This window comes from Schistocerca piceifrons, chromosome 1 (assembly GCF_021461385.2).
Source record: "Schistocerca piceifrons isolate TAMUIC-IGC-003096 chromosome 1, iqSchPice1.1, whole genome shotgun sequence".
Taxonomy (NCBI): Eukaryota; Metazoa; Arthropoda; class Insecta; order Orthoptera; family Acrididae; genus Schistocerca; species Schistocerca piceifrons.
Window position 1 is genome coordinate 606,344,829 of NC_060138.1, and position 25,941 is coordinate 606,370,769.

General features: G+C 42.0%; 1 protein-coding gene across 1 annotated transcript in view; it reads left to right on the forward strand.

Moving 5' to 3' along the window:
- The window catches only part of LOC124798375, a 62,949-nt gene that overhangs the window by 27,019 nt on the left and 9,989 nt on the right, over window positions 1–25,941 (forward strand). Inside the window, exon 3 of the mRNA XM_047261749.1 lies at window positions 18,728–18,826. Within this exon, the coding sequence (XP_047117705.1) occupies window positions 18,728–18,826 (99 nt within the window). The remainder of the gene's footprint in view (window positions 1–18,727; window positions 18,827–25,941) is intronic.

Here is a 25,941-nt window from a genome sequence, read left to right on the forward strand (position 1 = left end):
GGTGCAAAATTTTAACAGGACATAGAGGATGCTCCACTGATCAACCTGGGGTCAGAGAAGTGAACTTTTCTACCGCTTTGTCTAAAATTACTGTTTTCCAGCTTTTTTACAACTAACACGCGTAGAAGTTTACACGCACAGTGCCGTTTATTTACATGTATATTCTTTATTTCCTACAAGGGAACCAGGAGAACGAGTCATATCTTTCACCTGGCTATCTGAATGGCCAGCTTTAGTAGAGGTTTGTGCAAAGAGCTCTACCTGAGTTGTTGGAGAACGTAGCCTTGGCTGTTCCTGAGAGCATGTAGATATAGCATGGCGGTGCACCGCCTCACTTCGGTGTGGATGTCCTATCCCATGGCCTGCTATGTCAAATGACCTGAATCCCAAGTGTATCTGGAGCTGGAATTAGTTGCCAGAATTGTGGTTGCGTGTAATGTGATTCGAAACACACCAGGGATATTTGTCAGGGTAAGTCTGAATCTTGTTCACCGATTTCATGCTTGCATTGAGGTTGATGACCGCCAGTTTCAAAACCTTTTTTAAGACAGAGTACAAACGGAACGTGCATTGTGCGAACGATGATATTTGCAGTTAATGTAGATAAAAAACTACACAGTAATGTGTTTTTATTCCTATTGTCTCCTCGGACGCCAGGTTCCCTACCTCAGATGGCTCAGTGGAGCAGCATCTATGTCCTGTTAAATTTTGGTATGCGCAGTGGAGCAGCATCTACGTCCTCTTAAATTTTCGTATGCTCTTACGGAAACATCCTGTATACATCGAAGAAGCATTGACGGAAATAAAATTTAGGGTGAAAAGATATCAGTGATAAGATACGCTGGTAACTTATAACGGATAAAAAACTGTAATATACCGTTATGTGTTGGAGGTGAAAGTATAATCAGAATAAAGTAACAGGTTTGTGCAATATTTCTATATTGTAAGTTGTACTAAAATGTTCAAAATCTCTAAAATAATAAAAAAAATATGAATACGAAGTTAGCGAAAGATAAGTTGTAATGAAGGCGAAAAATCAAGATAGATATTTTCGTTGCACGAAGGTTATCAGATTCGGTTGTAACTTATTACCAAAAAAATGCATGTCCATGAAGCAGGGAAAAGAAATGTCACTTTTCTTGCAAAACGTCAACTATGGGCAGCATACTGCAAAACAAATAGAAGATTTCAGTTGACTCGGAAGCCATGTGACCGAGGTGGTCGACTAATGTAACAGTTCAGAAGAAGTTCAAAAGTCGTATGAAGTTTCTTCAATAAAAGGCCCCTAACGGTATCAAAAATTCGATACGCACATCAGAAAGGATGTGTACCTCTGTAGCACAGCACTGTGTGCAACTGGAGTATGGTATATGGATAGGTGAAGAAGCAAATGCAAGCATTTCAAATGCGCTCTACCAAACGGATCATAAATAAGTAGGCAGATAATGTGCGAAATGAAGAAGTGCTAGATGCGAGGGTAAACGGCGATAATGAATTTTTACAGTGGTTAGTTAGTTTAGGAGAGGAAGTAGGAGGAGAAGGAATTAAAATGTAGCAGTAGACAATTTTGAAGAGCATGAGAAATACATATTCAGATGACAATGCGGATGATGTGAAGAGATAATATAAAATGGGAAGAAATAGAGGGTGTCAGTTAACAGTTTTGAAAAGTTACCGACGTAGTATTGGAGATCCGAAAAATATTGTTGCCTCAAGTGCAAGGTCTTGGAAGGAATAGGCTGGGAACAGCTGTGCGTGTGAAGCGCAGAGTGCCACCTCTCAACGCAGACGGCGAGCTGCGACTTGGAAACTGCCTCGCCAGCCGGTTCTCCGCCCTGCTCTACTCGCTTCGGCGGCGCGGCGTGGTCGGGCGCTAGTATTTTTACCCGTGTCATGACTGGGCGCGTGTTTACGTGGCTTCCTCGCCGGCCGTTGCGAGACGGGAAGCGCGCAGCGCCGCTGGACAGTGACTAACACTGCGCCCGAACCGCTCCATCAGAGTTAGTTTTCAGCCACTTGCTAACAGCTAGTACACCCCCCACCCCCAAAAAGAAATGAATTCGTTGGCTCTATCCCTCTCTCTCTCTCTCTCTCTCTCTCTCTCTCTCTCTCATACACACACATGGTATAAACACCATAAATAGAAGTTAGTCTCAAAAATATACTTCGTTAGGTTTTCAATAAATAGATAAATATACCAAAGAAGATGAAACACGTAATAGTGTCGCAATATTTACGTTGTGAAAAACAGTGCACGACGAAATAGTTGTATCGAGTAAGAAAAGAACAATAGCCTACCACAAAAAAGAGTGAGAAACATGGCGAACAGTGTGTGGAATGCGAGAACACAAAGATGTGATTATATGGCAGTGATAAAAGTGGTAGTGTAGCCTCCAGACCAAATGTGAGGAAACGCAGATCATCAAAACGTAAGTAATCACTTTTTTTACAAAAAATCGCGAAGTGAACTGTTTGATAATCTAAAACTAACAAAACTGAATCGTTATAGATACCACTGATGATGCCTTAGAACAGGAGAAGGCGAGACGTGTATGGGATAAATAAAGTAACAAGCAGCAGGACAAGGCAGTTTTATTTACAGAACAAGTATTTAAACTAACTTAGGTTACAGAACGACAGACACCAATGCCCAAGGGTGGACTCGAACCTCCGACGCGGGGTGCCGAGCGAACCATGGAAACTCTCAGACCGCACGGCTACACAGCGCGGAAACAAGCGATTTAATTGTACTGTTGCACGGATGGACTTCAGCGTCCTCCTGCAGTAACAGGTGCAGGGCTGTAGTGGCATTGTCTGGTATAAACATTTCTTAACTCATTTGGTTTATAGTTTGTCCTGGGAGACAGCGGTACTGTGTTATTCTTTCTTGTGGAGAAACAGATATCTTATTTAAACAATAAGGCTTGGTGTTTTTCTTACGGACATGATCAAAGTAATTAATTTGACTCGATGGGCAGCAGATCCACGACATTCGGTGCGGAAGCACAATTACGTCCGACCTCCTGCGGGAATCCCAAAGCAGCGAGCACAGAGGAGACGGCCAGGGACTGCGAATAAGTGGTGCTAGGTAGGAGTGTGGGGCTGCCGAGAGGCGTGGCGAGCTAGTCCGCACAGTTACGACAAACACTGTGGCCAGGCTGCCCAGTGGTTAACGCAACTGTCTAATGAATAAGAGATACTGCGTTCGAAACCCAGTCTGGCACAAAACTGTGTTAGAAAACTGCTGCGGAAGCAAAGGGAACTTCACAGCAAACATAAACATAGCCAAAGCCTTGCAGGCAAACAAAAATTACACGAAGCGGAATGTAGTGTGAGGAGAGCTATGCGAGAAGGGTTCAATGAATTCGAAAGTAAAGCTCTATGTACTGCCTTGGCAGAAAATCCTAAGAAATTTTGGTCTTATGTCAAAGCGGTAGGTGGATCAAAACAATATGTCCAGACACTCTGTGACCAAAATGGTACTGAAACAGAGGATGACAGTCTAAAGGCCGAAATACTAAATGTCTTTTTCAAAAGCTGTGTCACAGAGGAAGACAGCACTGTAGTTCCTTCTCAAGATTGTCGCACAAATGGCAATATGGTATATATCGAAATAGTTGACAGAGGGATAGAAAAACAATTAAAATCGCTCAAAAGAGGAAAGGCCGTTGGACCTGATGGAATACCAGTTCAATTTTACTCATAGTACGCGAAGGAACTTACACCCCTTCATGCAGCGATGTACCGTAGGTCTCTAAAAGAGCGTAGCGTTCCAAAAGATTGGAAAGGGGCGCAGGTCATCCCCGTTTTCAAGAAGGGACGTCGAACAGATTTGCAGAACTATTGGCCTATATCTCTAATGTCAATCAGTTGTAGAATTTTGGAACACGTATTATGTTCGAGTACAATGAATTTTCTGAAGACTAGAAATCTACTCTGTAGGAATCAGCATGGGTTTCGAAAAAAACGATCGTGTGAAAACCAGCTTGCGCTATTCGTCCACGAGACTCAGAGGTCGGGTTCCCAGGTAGATGCCGTGTTTCTTGACTTCCGCAAGGCGTTTGATACAGTTCCCCACAGTCGTTTAATGAACAAAGTAAGAGCATATGGACTATCAGACCAGTTGTGTGATTGAAGAGTTCCTAGATAACAGAACGCAGCATGTCCTTCTCAATGGAGAGAAGTCTTCCGATGTAAGAGTGATTTCAAGTGTGCCGCAGGGAAGTGTCGTAGGACCGTTGCTATTCACAATATACATAAATGACCTTGTGGATAAGATCGGAAGTTAAATGAGGCTTTTTGCTGATGATGCTGTAACAATGGAGAATTGTACAGAAATGCAGGAGGATCTGCAACGAATTGACGCATGGTGCAGGGAATGACAATTGAATCTCAATGTAGACAAGTGTAATGTGCTGCGAATACACAGAAAGACAGATCCTTTATCATTCAGCTACAATATAGCAGGTCAGCAACTGGAAGCAGCTAATTCCATAAATTATCTGGGAGTAAGCATAAGGAGTGATTCAAAATGGAATGACCATCTAAAATTAATCGTCGGTAAAGCACATGTCAGACTCAGATTCATTGGAAGAATCCTAAGGAAATTCAATCCGAAAACAAAGGAAGTAGGTTACAGTTCACTTGTTCGCCCACTGCTTGAATACTGCTCACCGGTGTGGGATCCGTACCAGATAGGGTTGATAGAAGAGATAGAGAAGATCCGACGGAGAGCAGCGTGCTTCGTTACAGGATCATTTAGTAATCGCGAAAGCGTTACGGAGATGAGAGATAAACTCCAGTGGAAGACTCTGCAAGAGAGACACTCAGTAGCTCGGTACGGGCTTTAGTCGAAGTTTCAAAAACATACCTTCACCGAGGAGTCAAGCAGTATATTGCTCCCTCATACGTAATCTCGCGAAGAGACCATGAGGATAAAATCAGAGAGATTAGAGCCCAGACAGAGGCATACCGACAATCTTTCTTTCCACGAACAATGCGAGACTGGAATAGAAGGAAGAACCGATAGAGGTACTCAAAGTACCCTCCGCCATACACCGTCAGGTGGCTTTCGGAGTATGGGTGTAGATGTAGGTGTAGATTTCCACTCGTCACAACTGATGCCGCACAAATTCTTCATGCACTTGATATCAATAGACGTTTTCCTTTCCCTTCCCTTCTCCAACCTCCTTCAATTTACATAACAGCTAAAATTGCATTTCTTTATTCATGAAACTTGGTTTAGTAATCCAGTTGAATTTAAATACGTCAACAATCGTGCTCCTGGCTTCAGTCTTTCACTATACTAACTGGGAAACCCAGCTGGTAACATGTCAGAAACATGCCTCGAGTCCTAATGATTGTTTGTTATCATCATCCCTTAGACAGATATGAAGTGTTTCGCCAAGTCTTCTTCTCATACGCCAAATGTTGCATCTCGTAGCAGCACTTCACCAAACATCTTTACTTATTTTGTTGGATATATTCAAATCTCTGTCATCCCTTACAATTTTTCTCTAAGTGAGTTCCTCTTGTGTCATCCGGTACCCTCTTGTAGTTGGTGTGTTTTACTTACTCCTTTCCCCACCAGTCATACACAGAAATTCCTATTATTTCATTTCGTTTTAACCATTCTTTTGCGGAAAACCATATCAGATACTCATTATTCTCAAATTGGGTTGTATCTACAACCCACGATTCACTTCCGTCTAATGCTCTGGTAAATGGAAATGAGAGTTTGATGTCATTGGCCGGGAGGCCCCTTACGGGGCAGGTCCGGCCGCCTTCGTGCAGGTCTTGTTATATTCGACGCCACATTAGGGGACCTGTTCGCCGGATGGGGATTAAATGATGATGAAGACAACACAACACTCAGTCCCTAAGCGAAGAAAATCGCCGACCCAGCCGGCAATCGAACCCGGCGCCGTAGGACGGCAATCCGTCACGCTGACCACTCAGCTATCGGGGTGGACAATGCTCTGGTACAAATGTACATCTTCAGAAATTAATACATCAAAGTTAAGTCTCTTGTTGACATGAACTCTTTTTAGCAATGAATGTCATTTTCACGTATGCTAGCCCGCTTTTTACATCCTCATTACTCGTCCATCATTGGTTTTTTTGCTTCCAAAGTAGCAGAATTCCTAACTTCGTCTACTATATAGTCCTCAGTGTTGAGGTAAGTTTACCGCTAATCTCATTTCTGCTATAAATTTCCGAGTTTTTTTCAAATACTATCAGTCCAGAATGAAACTTTCACTCTGCAGCTGAGCGTGCGCCGATATGATACTTCCTGGCAGTTTAAAACTGTGTGCCGGACCGAGACACAGTTTTGATCTGCCAGAAAATTTCAGTATCAGTCCACATTCTGTGCTACTTAGACTGTACATTCCATTCAACAGATCTTGAAAATTTTCCATTCATCCAATAAGTATATGAAATGATCTTACGGCGTTATTGCCCGGGAGATACCCCCTATGGTTGGTCCGCCGCTAAGTGTAAGTCTTTCTATTTGACGCCACTTTGGGGAAATGCGTGTTTTTGTGATGAATATGAGATGAAATGACTCTTTTGTGCCGTGGAGAGGAGCGTGGGGGGGTTATCAGTCTTCCTCTCTTTTACCAACCTCCTCACCTCAGAATAGCTCTTGCACCCTGCGTCCTTAGGCTAATTATCTGTAGGATTCATTCTAGTCTCTGTCTTCCCCTACAGTTTTATCAACTACGTCTCCTTCTAGTACCTTGGAAGTTAACAGGTGTCGTGTCAGCCGGTCCTTTCTTATTGAGCGCGTTTTCCATGTCTTCCATTCTTCGACGATTCTGCTGAGAGCCTCCTCATTCCTTATCTTATTAGTACACTTAATTTTCAACAACCTTCAATAGCGCAACATCTCAACTGTTTCGATTCTCTTCTTTACCACTTGATGATTAGGATAACACAAACACCCAACCCCTACTGAAGAAAATGTCTCACCTAGCTGGGAGTTGAACCTGGGACTCCGCAGTCTAGAGGCAACAATGCTAACAATTTGGCCGTGAGCTGTGTACCACTGGCGATAGTAATATAGTAACAGAATATTATCTTTGTTATTCCACTATTGAAACTATCCTTTATTTCTTCCATTGCTCCCTTGAGGTACGAGTTAACTAATAGAATAGAAACACTTATACCATTTTTAACCTTAGTACTTTTCCCTTAAACTTCTGTTATTATTGTGCATGGCTACTACTCATCAGACATAGGGGTTAGGAATTATGAAGCCATCACTCCTATTAAGAAAACTTGTTTTAAAATCTGACCTTGTTTTACAACAGACACTTAATCCCGGAGGACTGCACACAGTGAAACTTGCCATTATAGAAGTATATCATGCTCTTCGATAGTCGGAATGAGGTATCTAAATGAGGAAATAAGTAATTCATGTAGATTTCATCTCTTAGTGAGCATGGGTGCAATGCCGACCGTCTGGGATGCTTTTCAAATTTTATCAAGATCCTAATATTAAACTGTGCAACTGTTTCATCCCGGTAACATGTTTCGGCTGCATAGCGATGAAATGCACTTTCAGAGATGCTCATTATGTATAAAATCCAATTGGGAATTAGTTTGAAATACATAGCTTTCGGGGGAATATCTAGAGTATGTGGAATAAATGCCGAAGGGAAACATTTAAAAGGAAACTCTGATTACTACTGTGACTTTACTACGTTGATTCACGGTCTGCTCAGATTACATGAACTAAAATAAGATTAATAGTAAAATTTCTAAATCCTTCAAATGTGTAAGTCAGGCGTAAACGAAGTTGTAAGAGAGCACCAGCACGGAAGATCTCAGATCTAATGAGCTGACAATTGAGAATCCATATGTTAGGTGACTGTTTAGCTATTTAATACTGCAAGCCCAATCCCTGTTGTCCTACAGGAAGAGAAGCTCCCCATCAGATCATGCAATTTAAGAAAAACAATATCACGCTATGGAATGTCTTTATGACAGAAAACTATTAAACGAAAATACTGGTACCACACCACACATGGGTACAGTAATGAAGGCGCTCACGTAACTTTAAAAGAAACTGTCACCATAAAAATTCGGTTTATTAGCGTTAAGGTCAAACAATAAAATTACTCACCGAATTAAGTATGTAACATTTAAAACATGAATGGAGGACTGTTATTAGGAAATATAGCCTCGGCACAGATAGGTGGTCACTTGAAAGCATACGGTGAAACTACATCGTTGATATCGCCAATGATTGTGTAAATGGTTAGTGCTTTAATGAAAGAACCCAGAATACTCGTAATAAGAACACACTCTGGCAGAAAAGGCAAATTTCGACTAGTAGTCAAAACGTTCTCGATCCCTCGTCTGAACATCGAACTGCTTGAAATTTGCATAAACAGTTATCAGCAAATGGTGGCCGAAGATTTCCGGAGTAAGAAGTCACTCTCATTCTGCCAATATCCATGAAGGAGTGGACAGCGGTTCAGCGCACTCACTTGTCCTTGGGATGGGAAACTACTGCTAAAAGTAGGAGGAATCAGCAATGATCATGGCATGAGGATGCAGAAGGCAATGAAAAACATTGCATGAAAGACACATAATGTGTGCATGTGGTCTGTATTGGGAAAAAGTTAAATGATGATCTCTCCACTGACTGAAGACTTTGGAACAGTCCACCATTCGGATCTCCGGGAAGATACTGACAAGGAGGAGGGGACCATGAGAAAGAGACTGATTAACCAACAAAAGGACTGTGATCTACGAGTCGGGGCGTTGAATGTCAGCTATTAGAACATTGCAAGAAAGCTAGAATATCTGAAAAGCGAAATGCTAAGGCGCAGTCTAGATACAGTGGGGGTAATTGAAGTGAAATGGAAAGAACACAAGTTCTTCTGGCCAAATGAGAATATAGTAATATGAACAGCAGCAGAAAATTATATAACGGAAGCAGGATTCCTTATGAATAGAAAGGCAGGGCAGAGAATGAATTACTGCGGATGGTAAAGCGACAGAGTTGTTCTCATCAGAATCTACAGCAAACAATGGTTCAGGTGTACATTCTGACGTCAGAAGCAAAACATGAAGAGATATGGAAAGTACATTATGATATTAAACGAGCAATTCAGTACGTAAAGAGAGATAACAATCTGATAGTTATGGGGGACTAGAATGCTGTTACGGGGGAAGGAGTAGAGGAAAGGGTTACCGAAGAAAATCGGCTAGTAACAGCGAATACTCTTTTCAAGAGTCACAAGGGGAAGTGTTATACTTGGTAAAGGCCGGGAGATATGGGAAGAGCGCAGTTGGATTACACCATGGTGAGGCAGAGATTCCGAAAGAAGATATTGGATTGTACGGCGTACACAGGACCGGATATACACTCTGATAACAAATTTGAAATGATGGAGAGTTGACTGAAGTTTAAGAGACTACACAGGAAGAATCAATACACAAAGAAGTGGGATGCTAAGGAATGAAGAGATACGCTTGAAGTTATCCGAGGTTATAGCCACTGCTGTAATAAATAGCTCAACAGGCAGTTCACACGAAGAGGAATGTACATCTCTAAATAAAAAGTCCAATCACAGAAGTTGGGAAGAGAAACATAGGTAAAAGGAAGGTAATTGTGGAAAGACGATGGATAACAGAAGAAATACTTCAGTTGATCGACGAAAGATGGATGTAAAAGAGCGATCAGGGCAACTCAGGCATACAGAAACACAAGTCAATTAGGAATATAAAAAATAGGAAATGCATGGAAGCTAAGGTGAAATAGCTGCACGAAAAATGTGATGAATCGTAAACTAAATGATTGTTCTGAAGTACACATTCCGCATGTAGAAAAGTCAGAACAACATTCACTGAAATTAAAAGTGAGCGCGTTAACATAGAGTGCAATGAGGTTGCCAGTGTTAAATGCAGGGGAAAGAGTGGATAATAGGAATGAGTTCATCAAAAGCCTCTATCAGGTTGAGGACTTTTTTGATGAAATGGTAGAAAAAGAAACAGGAGTCGATATGGGAGAAATAAGGGATGAAACAGCAGAACTGGAATTTAGAAGAGACCAAGTTAGGCAGAAGGGATGGATAAAATTCCATCGGAGTTTCTAAAATCATTGGGGAAAGTGGCAACAAAACGACTATCCACGTCAGTGTGTAGAACGTATGAGACGGGCGATACAGGATCATATTTACGGTAAAACAACATCAACACAATGCCGGAGACAGCATGAGATGACAAATCCGAGAACTATCTCACAATCAGCTTAACAGCTCATGCATCTACGTTCCTGACAAGAGTAATATACAGAAGAATGGGAAACAAAACTGAGAATCTGTTAGATGAGGAACAATTTGACTTTATGGAAGGTAAAGATAACAGAGAGATAGTTCTAATGTTGAGCATGATAATGGAAGAGCGCCTGAAGAAATATCGAGATACGTTCATGGGACTTGTTGACCTGGAAGAAGAGTTCGACAGTGTCAACTGGTAAAGATGTTCGAAACTCTGAGTAAAATAAGGGTACTAGTACATACAACATGTACAAGAGCCAAGAAGGACTAATAAGAGTGGGAAGTCAATAATGAAGCGCTCGGATTAAAAAGGGTGCAAGACGGGGATGTAATCTCCCCCCACCCTCCCCTACCCCTTACTGTTCAATCTATACATCGAAGAAGCAATGACGGAAATAAAGGAAAAGTTCAAAAGCGGAATTAAAATTCGATGTGAAACGATATCAGTGATAAGATTCACTGATGACCGTGTGGGAGTGAAGAAGAATTGCAAGATCTACCGAATGGAGCGAACATTCTACTTAATACAGACAATGGATTAAGAGTAAATCGAAGAAAGACCAAAGTAATGAAATATAGCAAAAGTGAGAAAAGAAAGAAACTTAATATTACGATTGATGGTCATGACATAGATGAAGCTAAGGCAGTAGGAAAGCTAGGCAGTAAAATTACCCACGACAGTTGGAGCAAGGACGACATCAAAAGCATGCTAGCACTGGTAAAAAGGGCATTCCTGACCAAGAGACCCTACTAGTATCAAACATAGGCCTTCACAGGAGGGAAAAATTTGCGAGAATGTACGTTTGGAGTATATAGAGAAACGTCCACTGTGGGAAAACTGGAACAGAAGAGTATCGATTCATTTCTGATGTGATGCTACAAATCAACATTCAAAATTAGGTGGACTGATAATGCAAGGACTGAGGAGGTCCTGCACAGAATTGGAGAAGAAAGAAGTGTAGAAATCACTGACAAAAAGGGACGGAATGGTTGGACAACTGTTAACACATCATAGAATAGCATCTACGGTACTACAGACAACTGTAGGCGGTAAAAATTGCAGAGGAAGACAGATATTGCAATACATCCAGCACGTAACTGAGTATGTAGGTTGCAAGTGCTACTCTGAGATGAAGAGGTTGGCACAGGAGATGAATAGTGGTGGGCCACATCTTGCAATGGTTAATTAATGATGATCTGATGAGGGGAGAAAGGCAGAAAATGTTGACCACTCCATGACCAGTTTCTAACCGTGGCTAGTCGAAAGGCTTGTACATGGACATGTGTGGACAGTGTGCCTTATTCAGAAATAACCATTGTGAGCCAATAAGAGTCTCGACTGCTAGGATTTTAAACAAACATTTGTTCATTGTGTGGCTGCAGAGAAATTTCCAGTCTCAATGATTTACCACTCTGAAGTCTACTCCTGGCTTCGATTTCATCTTTCTTTAAGGGATTTCTCCTAACGTCAAACACAAAGCAATTTATGGGAAACAGTCCACCCATGAGTAGCGTGAGGTTAAATGTGATGTGGAAAATTCTCTTATTTAAACCTGCTCAGTATGGCATTTTCAGCTCTGAAGAAGATTATGAATTTTAGGCCTTTTAAGTAAGTTTCCAAGTGTACAAGCCAGCTAATAATAGCTGCAATGCTGCCATAAATAACAGCTCCCCTTACCATAATAAAGGAAGGGAGCAGAAGAAGTAGTTAGCTGAGAAATCATTGGCAGTATTGAATAATATCCGCAGTTACGGTGCAGCGTGAAAGAATCAACTGTTATTGGCATGTTACATCATAAAATTTGTCGCATGTCAGTTTGGACAAATTATAATGTAACACATGTAAAAAGGAAGGATAGCCCTATATTAATGTTAATCAGATTCGAAGTAATACCATTTCTGATGGCACATGGTCCACGGTGGCATGAACAGAAGAGAGAAATCCAATTCAAACATCACCAACGAGAATTGTTCCAAAAGAATTCCACGACTCGAAACCAAAAACGTTCCTGAAAGGTTAAGGAAAAAAATTATTTTCCTAACTCAAACAAGCATGTATCCACACCAACCAAAGCACAAAGATGTACCACAACACGTTCAGAATAACATCGTGCTTACCTCACCAACATCTGGACGAAGAGAGTGGATCCTATACCAGCCAGAGACCATTGTTGTGCGATATGCTGATTTTTCAACGGAGGTGGGCTGAGCAGCTAACGACTCCTGGACACTGAAGAAATCGAAATGCTCTGACTCGCAGAGAATTACATTTTGTTAACCATTTGAAAGGCCCAAACAATGGCGGTTGCTGTGAAGACTGTTCTTTTTATTAAAGGGAGTAAGGCGGTTCTCATTGCCAATGTTTCTATGAGAAACAAATGACAACACTTTGACTGAAAAACAAAGTCATTGCTAAACCTCTCTGGAGAAGCATAGCGAGGTTTCACAACACTACCAGAGGACACAAGGTAGTCTCTCATCCCCTCAGTGACAGGTTCTAAGACACACACCTCTGCATTCAAACTTGCACAGACTACTTTGGTGTATGGAATGGATGTGACAAGGATGCTGGTGATTACAAAAAATAAATACTGTCTAGCCATATGTATTTTGTTCCCAACGGAGTACAACACACAGAGAAACCAACTGCTACACAAATCTCTACCAAAAATAAAATAAAATAAAATAAAAATAAACTTAAAAAATCAGAGATTAGATAGTAATTTCTCATGGTTCCCTCTTGAATATTGTACATATTGTCTATTACCCTTCTTGTCATATAACTTAAATGCATTTTTCGCTGAATTTCGAAGATGTAGCTCCATTTTACACTTTCTAATTCTTTTTATACATCCAAAAACCCTACTGATATGTCTTGCCTCCGGTATAGAGCACAATATCAGAAATTTCTCTCTGATGCGTCGAACTGATAGTCACCTAACAGAACCTCAGCTTTGTTTTCCACACTTCTAGCAATTAGTATTTTTAATTTTTAACTCTATGTAGTTTTACATGTACATTCCTTGGGATTCATTGGGATTGTGGGGATGATATTCTTCCGTAAGTTTGGTGGTACGCCTTCACAGATTGTACATACGAGTTCGTGTGATAGTTTGTTTTCCTATGTCCCTCAACGATTTTACAAATTCCGAAGGAATATTATCTGTGCCCTCTGCCATGTTTGATATGTCTCCCAAAGCTCTGACGTACTTCCCCAACAGCTTCCCTTTCTTCTTCTAATATTTGAGCATGAAGTTCATCGCCCTCAACGATCCAAACAGCGTTATGTTTCTACCTATCCGCTCCCTCCTCTGCTTTAAATAATGGAATCCCCATTGTATCCTTCATGTCAACGACCTCACTCTTAATATCACCGAGAGGTATTTTAACCTTTTTTGAATGCTGAATCTTCATATGAGTCCTGCAGATGTTTCCTTACTACCATGCAGTTCCAAGTAACATGTATTGCGGAGTTTTTGTATTCTTTCTTTTTTCAATTGAAGTATTCTTTTCTTATAGGTCAAGTAATTGGTGTGTGCACTGAAAATGTCCACTAATGTGATTACTGAAGGGTATTTCTAATTAATTAATATGTTCTAGGGGATTATGTTTTAGTCTATTAGTAGTACATTGGCATTCACTTATTCAGGTGGCAATGCAATTGTGCAGTTGCTCCAACCATCATCGTAAAGAGAAGGAGATGATATGTGCACCACGCTACACTTACGTCTATTTTTACCCCATGGATAAATTAAAGTTCTTTAATAAGTGACGTTCTTCTTGGTGACTTCCTTCAGAAACAAGAACAATTCAGGAATTATCTGTCTCGTAAACAGGACGATTTTTCAAGGAAATCTTATATTTTCCTTATGTTCCCTAGAACCAAAGCACATTTCCATTCAGGAACGTTGTTCTAATGAACAGGAAATTTTGTTTTCCAGTGAAGGATTCTCTGAAATGTATTTTTTTCGTCCTGGAGTCCTCATTTACTATGTGCTGTACGCCAATAATTGTGTTATCATTTGGAAAGCAGGCAAAGAGGAGAAAGTATTTTGCTTGCTCAAAGACAAAAAAAATGGTTCAAATGGCTCTGAGCACTATGGGACTCAACTTCTGAGGTCATTAGTCTCCTAGAACTTAGAATTAGTTAAACCTAACTAACCTAAGGACATCACACACATCCATGCCCGAGGCAGGATTCGAACCTACGACCGTAGCGGTCTCACGGTTCCATACTGCAGCGCCTAGAACCACACGGCCTCTTCGGCCGGCTGCTCAAAGACACTAGCCAATATTAATGGTACAGATCAAAGAGATGTAAGTGTGTGTTCTCTTGTAGGCTGAAGTTGAGTCCAGCTGATTACTCATGGTAGTAAGCGATTGGAAGAAAACACTGAGTGCGGTAGCGTTCTCGTTTCCCATGGCCGGGTTCCCGGGTTCGATTCCCGACGGGGTCAGGGATTTTCTCTGCCTCGTGGTGATTGGGTGTTGTGTGGTGTCCTTAGGTTAGTTAGGTTTAAGTAGTTCTAAGTTCTAGGGGACTGATGACCATAGATGTTAAGTCCCATAGTGCTCAGAACCATTTTTTGAAAACACTCATTTTATTCTATGAAAACGGAAGAGAAATGGTTGAACAATAATTCATAATAAGAGCCAGAGCCCTGACAAACCTGGTCAAGAGGTTTGGAATACGATTTACACAAACTTGTGTCCGGATAAAAGATTTACATTTACGTCAGTCTTACCGTGATTGCCAAAGGCTATTGCCACAGACAGGAAACACTATAGGAGGTATCGATTTTCATCTGTCACCAGGGTTGACCACATGCTGAACCTCTAGTTGCAGTAAATTTTCAGAGTGAAAACAGCAGCTACTAAATACCGTTAAAAATGACGCGACTTGCCTTACAGTTCACCTCACTGATGCGACTGGATCTAACGATACTCATTATACAAAACTGTTAAGGCTTTCGTGGCCACCTGTTGACAAACTGCCTATTGGCTTCTGTCTCGGGTTCTTCGGCCGACGTTCGTCTCGTGATTTTATTGACATTTCGCCAGCAAGAGTGGCTGGGATTGTGAAAGCTTCACCCTCCATTGCGGGTGATGAACTGGAGCCGAGCTCGCGGCCGCTGACTATATGTACCTGGCGCGCCAACGTCTGATGACTTCTTCGAAGTCATTTCTGGTACGGTTCTCCTCTTGCCTCTTTTCTGGCTCGAGTGGCATGATTAATACCCTCGTAACGCGAGCAGGACGAATCTGTTAGCCGCAGCACCTCAGGCGCGATTGGAAGAAAACACTCAGTGCGGTAGCGTTCTCGCTTCCCATGCCCGGGTTCCCGGATTCGATTCCCGGCGGGGTCAGGGATTTTCTCTGCCTCGTGATGATTGGGTGTTGTGTGGTGTCCTTAAGTGTGGTGAGGAGCAATGGGTACACCACAAGTTATATTAGAAGTGTTACAGAGCCAAACACTCGGCGAAGTAAGAAATCAGAAAAAGAAATGTCGGGTATGGTGTTCCTGCTATATATTCCCAGAGTGACGGACAGAATTGACCGTATATTGGGCAAACACGGCGTAAAGACGATTTTCAAACCGACAAGGAAGATCAAAGATTGTCGTAGATCGGCAATGGAGGAAACGGACCCACTTGCAATGTCGGGAATATACAACATATCATGCACATGCGGTAAAGTTTATGTCGGAATGCCTGGACGATCAATCTACACGAGGATCAAAGAACATAAGCGACATTGCAGATTGGACGTGGTGGAGAAATTGGCCGTGGTAGAGCACGCGCTGATTGAGACCGACCACGTAATAAAATTCGCCGACAAGGAAGTTCTGGCTGTAGAAAAGCACTATCACACCCGCTTGTTCAGAGAAGCTGTACAAATACAAAAACACGGGAATAGCTTCAGCAAAAAAGAAGAAAGCCTTAAGATAAACGGATCCTGGCTTCCTGTGCTGCAGCGAACGATCGTCGCAGGTAGCAAGAGGAGAACCGCACCGGAAATGACCGCGGAGAAGCCCTCAGACGTTGTCGCGCCAGGTACATATAGTCTGCGGCCGCGAGCTCGGCTCCAGTTCACCACCGGCAATGGAGGGTGAAGCTTTGACAATGCCAGCCACTCGTGCTGGCGAAACGTCAGAAAAATCATTTGACGAACGTCGGCCGAAGAACCCAAGACAGAAGCCAATAGGCAGTTTGTCATACTCATCATATACATATGGCTGCAGAAGTGGTTGCAAAATCAACCAGGGGCTCTGTATCAACACCTTGCGTTCCATCTGTGTATGAGTTCAGTTCAGTCTGATCATAACCTCTCGTTTCTGAAGTAAAGTGTGAGTGTGAAGACCACGAGACTGCATGGGAATGTGCGTTTCAGTGAAGTAACTTTCGACAGTAGGTTTGTAACAGTAGACTACGTCTTTCAGGGTCAAATAATTTTGGTTGTCTGATTAATAAATGGTACGAGTGTGACCAATAAGATGTCTTAAAAAACGCTGGTCTCTCTCTCCTTCACTCTCGTTTATGATGGTTAATCAGTTACAAAATTCATTGTACTTGACGCAGCTAAACTTCTGCTTTCTCCGTCTCTCTGTCCACGTGTGTGTGCTGGCGAAGAAAGGATGGACCTGTATAAGCGCAGCGGTATTTCTTACTACCACTTCTAAGTTATTTACATTCACCGATAGTAGCTGTTTCTACAGTTCCTTAAGCATTTTTCCTTGCAGGATCTGAACATGGTGGCGGTGTCTCACAATCTTCAAAGGTGCCCTAAACTTCGCTGTTCCCATTACATTCTCTCACATGCTATCTTAAAGCCGTTAGTATTCTCTCTCACATGTTGTCTTAAAGGCGTATGCACTTCGGAGATTTCTGACAGCCTGCCATAGAATACACAGAAGGAGCTCTTCCAGCACTCTGCCAAAAGAGTACCCATCCACAGACCAAACACACCTCTTTAAAAACTGTCTTCCTTGCCGCAGCACAGCCTAGAGATACAATGTGCGTTGTTACTATTAGTGTGTCCGACACAAAGTCAGCTTTTCTCGAAGCGCAGTCTATTCTGACTGACGGAGTAACTCCCTGGCATCCGTGGGAGTGCCCCAGTAGGCCTTCTGCGAATTCTGCTGGTGTTGTTTCCTCTGAGAGTTTATGAGTCTTGGCACGTCCCGTCATCTACATTCAAGTGCATCCAATTCAGTATAGCAAATTCTACACAGTTAAACAATGGCTATGGGTGGCACTAACTCATAATTCATTTATCGGTGGACGTTAATTTATTCTGATTATTGTTTTTTTATTTTTTATTTTGGTTTTTCCATCAGTTACGGGACAGTTTACGAAAAAATGGTCATACAACAATGAATAAATTATTTCTTCCTCAGAGTTTCGGCTCCTGTTGTTTCTTACTCCTCAGACTGTCTTTCGACCAGTCCCACATTACCCATTTTCCGGATTTCTTTGTGTTCTTTACTAGGACCACCTAAAAGTGAAGTTCAGCAACTTTGATTTAAGCTAACCATTTTTTATCTGATGAAAGTGATTGAGGGAGTCTTAGTGTGCTATTTTACCTACTGTGAACGAATTTTAATTAGTGATAAATATTCCTAAACAGAAAATAAAGTGAAGTAAAATAAACTTAAATGGGTCTGAATTACATCCTAAGTTATATGAAAAAAGTACAAAGAAAACTACTACTATCAAGTTGCGTATGAACTAAATATTCTACAGACGTCATTTCTCCACAATATCGTCTAATAAGAAGAAGACATCAACAAAAATCTCATTGTGCTCAGTCCCTCTCTATGTAAGTTGCCGATTTATTGTTATTTTGCTTCACTGAGTGGTTGTGATGTAAGAAACTGTCCCAGTAATGCTGCTCCTGATTCATGATGGAGTGTTTCTTCCAAGAAATGTATTGTGGTTACGTGTTGTGTGTACGTGTAACCCGCCAGGGTAGCCGAGAGCGCTAACGCGCTGCTTCCTGGACTCGGGTAGGCGCGCCGGCCCCGGATAGAATCCGCCCGGCGGATTAACGACGTGGGCCGATGTGTCGGCCAGCCTGGATGTGGTTTTTAGGCGGTTTTCCACATCCCGCTAGATGAATATCGGGCTGGTTCCCATGTTCCGCCTCAGTTACACGACTCGCAGACATATGAACACATTCGCACTATTCCATGGATTACACTCGACGCAGACAGTTGGGGTACACTAATTCCGTTCCGGGGGGTACGGGGTGGAGGCAGGAAGGGCATCTGGCCACCCTTTCAACATTAACATGCCAACTCCGATTAACGATGGCTGACCCTGCATAACTGTGGGACAAGGCTCAAGCGATAGAATAGAATAGTTGTGTGTACGTGTAGTTTCAGCACATCAAGGAAATGTATTGTGATTACGTGTTGTGTGAACGTGCTGTTGCAGTACGGGGAGAGGAGGCGCAGCTCGGCGCTGGAGAGCGGCGGACTGACGCCACGGGCTGCGCGGCGGCTCGCGGAGCACTGCTACAGCAACCCGCAGCAGGTGAGTCAGTGGGTGCAGCAGCAGCAGCGTTAACAGGTCGGCTGGCGCCAACCTCTCATAACGTCATCATACAATATTTATCGGCGTAAATGTTGGCAACTGCGCACTATAAGTAAATGATGTACTTACGATTTTATTTAGACTGTGTCATTGCAGTTATGGAATACACGGTCGAATATGTTTTATGATCCTAAGATATCTGAATCTGACCGAAGTCTATAGTCTAAACAAGTAATAATACCGCTATGGTGCAGTTCCTAACACTTATGAAGGCTGTGCTACACCACCTAGAGAGAAAATAGCGTCGTAAAGTTTTAATCATTGAGCTGTGACACACAGGCGTGGATGAGAACAGGGCCTGGTTTGGCTACAGTTTTAAAACTTCTGTAGGCTTCTGTACACCACCATAAGTAAATGTAGACCACAGAGGTTTTCCTAGTAGCTTTGGTCCGTTAAGGTCGTACACGCATTACCTGTACATTGGGTGTGTTGCATACCTTCTGGGAGTTATTTCACAACGATCGCCGTCTTTACATATGCGATTAGAGTCTTAGTGGGTTTGCCTGAACCCGGAAGCGGTGAACCATCTAGATACTGAGTAAGGACATATAAACGGCCGAGTAGCCTGCAGAACATTTTTATTCTTCGATGTTATCCCCCTTGCCTGTTACTTAAGAATAAGTAATAATTGTAGGAAAAAAGGAATTGTAAATGTTTAATTCATGTTTTATTCAAACATTGTTGATTTGTAGTGTGAAATAGAAGGATGTAGAAGTAAAAATTAAGAAAACAACGCAGATATATCATATAGTGATAGAAAAAGCAATTTCCTCGACAAAAAGGCAAAATAGAGAAAAAGTCAAAGATGGCTTTAATATTCGTCGAACTTACATAAAACATGTTTCAAACAGCTGTCGCATTTATAACACGAAACTCTCGCATTTGATCATGATGAAGAACATTACCTTGAGTACAAAATGACAACGATAATTATACATATTCTTCATTATTTGTGTTTACATCAAAAGTATTTACTTTGGTTGGATAAAAGCGCAAATTTTATGCGCTCAACTAATTTTTGTGGCTTGTAATATGCAGTTTATATTCTGTAAGAATATAAAATACACAATGGACTAACACTGAATGATGTTCGATTCTAATTACATGCAAAAAAGCAACCAAAAAAACAAAGGGAACTAGTCGGCTCTCATTTTCTCTCTTACACATTCATTTATGTTTCTTTCCCTATCAATTCTACCAATTATGTCGTCAATCCTACCATTTACTACGTCATTTATGTTGTTTTGGTAGAGTGCAACTCTAGTTTTGACAGATGAGAGGGCACTACATGCGCGAGGCTAGACACGCGAACGCCGTTCTCTAGGAGGTGTCAGCGTCTGGGAGCAGGCTGCTTTACCAAGCAGGCGACACTTTCACACTCTGCATTTGGTAGAAACGAGAGGCCACGCAGTAACGTGGTTTGCAGAACGGCAGGTAACGGGAAGTGTTCGTTATCGCCTGGATTACTGCCGCTGGGAAAACCCAACAGCATTGGCGTTGGAGGACCCTGATAATATGAAGCCCCAACCAGGTGGGAGCTCAGCGGCTGAAAATTCATTTCACAGCCACAAAATACATACGAACCAAACCATTAAATATCACAGTTAGTAAGACCTCCTGATACATCAAATAGGACTTAAGCTATTCAAGATGCAAGTTTTGTAGATACCCACGATTACAGGAAGTTAATAACGTGTAAAACGACATAACCTGCAGTAGTAGCACTCTAAAATAGAACGCAAGTAGTCGTATGGACTACAAGTGATTGCTATTTTCTCAACTAAGAAAGAAGCATGTGATTTTTTAAGAAAACTTTATTTTTTTATGTGTTGCCCATAGTAATATTTATTAAAAACATTCAACAAAGGTTAACGTATTTCGTCATATTTGAAGGAAGAACAAAGTTTCAACAATAATACACAATTTTAACTAAAATGATGTAATTCAGTTTGGCTGAGTTTAAAAAAAATACATATAATGATAAATCACAACCAATTGTAGCTTTCGGAACCAGACATACAGACAGTCTCGATATTATTGAGGTAAATGAATTTATTACACGCATTACACAATTTTCGAGTACTTCTATTGTGGTGTCACCGCCAGACACCACACTTGCTAGGCGGTAGCTTTAAATCGGCCGCGGTCCATTAGTAGATGTCGGACCCGCGTGTCGCCACTTCAGTAATCGCAGACCGAGCGCCACCACACGGCAGGTCTAGAGAGACGTACTAGCACTCGCCCCAGTTGTACGGACGACGTAGCTAGCGATGCACACTGACGAAGCCTCGCTCATTTGCAGAGCAGATAGTTAGAATAGCCTTCAGCTAAGTCAATGGCTACGACCTAGCAAGGCGCCATTAGCCTTACATAGCTTGTATCTAAAGAGTCTCATTTGTATCATCAAGAACGATGTATACAAAGGATGGATTAAAGTTAAGTATTCCAGCAGCTACGTACTTTTCTTTATAGCATTCATTACGTATCCTGTTTACGCCATCCTGCGTGAGCTTATAGCGCGTGCCTTTCGGCTTCCTCGCATTGTGTCTAGGCTGTCTTGCCTAGATACAACATCTATTTCGTATACTTCCTCAGCGATAGCAGCGACCCAGAAACTCCTCTGTGTCACTCCCGAGGTTGACGCCCGTCTTTCCATAAGAAGAATGCCAGGACGCTCTTGCAGAATATAGTCCTCATCTATAGAACTTAATAATATCTTCCTTGTTCCCAGTCTCCTCTAGCCACGCTACTATTCGAGCTTCTAGTCTCCGATCGACGATTCTGCACGATTGTTGGAATGGATATGCAATCTAAAACAATAGTTTGTCAATATGATAAACGTATTACAACGAACATAGCGGGGAAAACAACAACAAAAAAGAGCTGTGTTTCAAAAACACTTACGTAACAGGTCGCGCCGATTACAGTGATAGATCGCTGACTTCGCGAGACTCCTGTGACACAACTACAAGCGACTGGCCCTCGCACAAGCTCAGAGGGTCTTCCAACAGTCCATCCTAAAATTCACAGAGGCTCGAATCATAGTCCGTACCTGAATTTCACACTTTTTTCAATTTTACTAACTGTATTACATGAACGTGATCCACGCGACCGCTGCAAGCTTATGTTGTTTCTAAGACCCAGGTAACGGAAGATCGCGCCTGAGCATTTCTACCGAAGTGCATTTCCAGAATTTTTATCATCGTAATACATTTTTAATTATAAGCTGCAATGTTCATTCGGAAAATGAAAAATTTGTTTTAACGTAAAATAACTTATAAATCGGTAAGAGTAGCGAAGGTATGAGAAAGTAGGATACAGTAGCTAGTTACAGTCATCAAATCTCACTACGTTTGGTAAAACTTAATAGTAAATTCGGATAAATGGTTCAAATGGCTCTGAGCACTATGGGACTTAACATCTCAGGTCATCAGTCCCCTAGAACTTAGAACTACTTAAACCTAACTAACCTAAGGACATCACACACATCCATGCTCGAGGCAGGATTCGAACCTGCGCCGTAGCGGTCGCGCGGTTCCAGACTGAAACGCCTAGAACCGCTCGGCCACCAGCGGCAGGCTCGGATAAATGAACTACCCCACTGATTAGAATGCAAACAGCCAAAACAGAACAGCAGCATAACGGGAAAGTTGGTCAAATTGTGGTCCATATTAATGCGTAAGATGTATGGTGGCTATAAGTTTAAAGTGTATTTCAGAATTGCCGTACAACAGATCGAGTTCATTTAGGGCAGCCGCCACCTTGCGACTGGACGATCGACTTTGAGTAGGAGGTCAGATCAGAAGTATCCCGACACCCCCACGTAACGCGGAAATGACCACTAGATATCATAAGAAGCGGATCCAGAGGTTAAAAATGAGCGGGGAGTATTGTGTTGTCAGTAGAGCAGCAATAACAGCAAAATGGGTCGGCATGAGAGCTCACTGACTTTGAACGGGAACTAATCATTGGATGTCACCAGAGAAACAAATCCACCAGGGATATTCCAAGGATGTGGTCGTCAACTGTTGATGATGTGACTGAGAAGTGGAAACGGAAAGGAAAAACTACAGCTAAATCAACTGATTGGCGGACCTCACATACTGACGGAGGAGAACCGTCGTGCATTCCGCTGGGTTGATGTAAGAAGTCGGAAGAATTTATGGAAGGAATCAATGACTCTAGATTTCCAAAATGCTACCAGTAGTACAGCCAGCATAGTAACTTTGTCTTGAGAGTTAAAGAGAATACGATATAATGGTCGAGCAACTCGTTGTAAGCCACATATTTCCGTAGGTCAATGCTGACCGACGCTTTAGTTGGTGTAAAAAGTGGCGCCACTGGACAATAGATGACTGGAAGCAACTGATTCTACGAATCACGCTATGCACTGCGTCAGTCCGACGGAGGGGTATGGCTTTGGCTAATTCCTAGAGAACGTCAACCGCGATCATATGCTATTGCAACACTGCAACATCGATCACAGAGCCCTCCTAACTTAATGAAAATTTTTCATTTGTGTCCGCTTGACTACATAAATAAAGTGGAAGACTGGCGTGTCCAAAGGACCTCACGAAGAATGTAGTGTTATGATCTGCGGATATTTCTCGTGGGTAGAGTCTAGGCCCTCACTGCGCCTGGGAAACCGCTAGAAGCGGAATATTAACAAATTTTACAGTTCGTCGCATACAGTAGTCAAACATTTCGGGGACGATGAATCTTCGTATCAGTATGACAATTCATCCTGTCATAAAACAGTATTCCTGAGGCAATTGTTTGTAGACAACAACATTCCTGAAATGCCCAGACGGTGTCCCAACCTAAATCCAATGGAATACCTACTAGATGAGGCTGAACGTCGACTATGCCCCACACCGCTGTGTCTAACATCTCTTGTTTCGGGTACTGAGGAATAATGGGTCTCATTCCTCCAGAGACGTTCAGATACCTCACTGACAGTGTCCCAGCAGAACTGAAGGAGGATGGACACTCTCCATACTAATATCCACTAATAGGTGTCAGTCTCGAACTTGCAAAAACTTCGTGCAGTGCTTGTGAGAAAGAAATTTGTCGGCCAACAGTTTCACGGAATTCCGAAATTTGGAGCAGAAATCCTATTACCTTAATTTTCATCAGTTAGTTCCTGGACTAACTTTTTAGAAAAAGCGTCGGACTTATGATGTTTTATTTTCTTTTATCTGGAGAAAATTAACATTTATCAGAAGTGCTAGACCTGCAGATTTTTTTCGACAGTCAGCCACATTGACTTCGGTATTAAACAGTAAGGTGGTGTGCTGTACTTGGCACTGCAAGAGACTGTCTGTCTTTGTGTTACTTCTGAAACTCGAAGACTCAGTACCATTTTATTACGTCTAAACGTAAATAAGCTGCTTTATCGAAAATTATTAATATTCGCCACTGACCACAAACGCAACTGTGAGTATTAATTACTAAGGAATTAACAGAACATTTTGTTGGGTAATGCAACAGGAGTCATGGACACGGGTCAAAACCTACTGACTTGCAAGAAGTTCGATACGTCGCATCATTACATCGAAGAATTCAATCTCCGACTATAAAACTATGGGGTGCTGTAAGTCCTCTGTGTATTCACCAATCATTGCAATACCTTTTTTCCGCAGATAGATAACTTGGTGGAGACCTTGGTTGTATATGTCAGCATTCTGGCTGGCCAAGAAAGGTTCCATCTCAAAAACCATTTCTTTGCCCTTCAGCAAATTGCTGTGTCATCCAACAGTTTCTTCATCTAAAGAAAGACTGCCACATTACGAGAATGTGGGGGAATGAGAAAAAATTCGATTTCCCAAAGAAGCATCGTGTGGGACAGTGCCCTGCCCTTTCGTGGAGTGAAAACACCCCACTGCACAGCTTGCCGCGAAGTCACCTTGACAGGAGATACTGGTACTGCGCTCCTGTGATGGTTTGCCCATTACGAATATATTCTGGTAAAACTACACCATGGCTGTCCGTAAGCAGCAACGCATTCTCCGTGTATGGTTGGATCTTCGCTTTTTTTTTGGCGGATGGGAATTTACATGTCTCCGGTGATTTCATTCCTCATTAATCTCAAGGATTATAGTGGTACATCCAGCACAGGTCCATACTAAGTAGGTGCTAAACAGGTCATGTGTAATGGCCTGACATTTCTGCCGTGTTTCCACTGTAGCCTTAGTTGTAATGGATTTTTAAATGGGTGTGAGCAGTCCTGGAACACAGGACAAGGTGCTTAAAACCCATGACGTTTACTTTATTAAACAATCGTCTCCATCTTCATGTGTCCGTGTTAGAGCAGCACAGCTCCACTTCACAATGTCGGTTCTTCGCTGAGAGATGGTCTGCCACTTAATTCTTCGTCATTCGACCTCGACTGATAACCACGAACCCATAGCGTCGTATGATAGTGCATTAAACTAGGAAATAAACTAGGAAATAAACTAGGAAATAAACTACCGCACGGTACGACGGCGATAGGCTTTTAGTGTGTACGACATCTGCAGACATGGAACTGTAAACAAACATGAACACTAATTATGTAACTTATTTTTTCGGGGTGACTGAAACTTGAAGACCATCCCTCGTACTAACTACGGGTAATGAGTGGTAAGGAGCGACTATATGTTAAAGTAGTTGCAAGGAGGCTACTGTTTTAAAAACTGGACTAATGGAGCAAGTACTTCGTCAGATCCTGATTTAGAGAAACTGTATCTTGTAATAAATAAATTCGTGGCACAATAATCAATTTTGTAATGCAGTCTGGTTTCAGGAGCAGAAAACAAATCTATCACAATGGCGCACACAATAAATTGTACAACTAGTAATTTGCAGCTTTGGCTTCTGTAATTGACCATGAAATATTCTGACGGTCATTCGTACACTACGATCAAAATTTTACAGTGTACAAACTATCTGCTTAAACAAAGTGTTTGTAAATTCATGTTACAGACTTCTAGGCTTATAGAGGTGAGCGAGTACATAAAATTTTGGATAGGAAGCCATGTCCGGAAACGTAGCGTTTCCGTTCTACGACGGTTTCA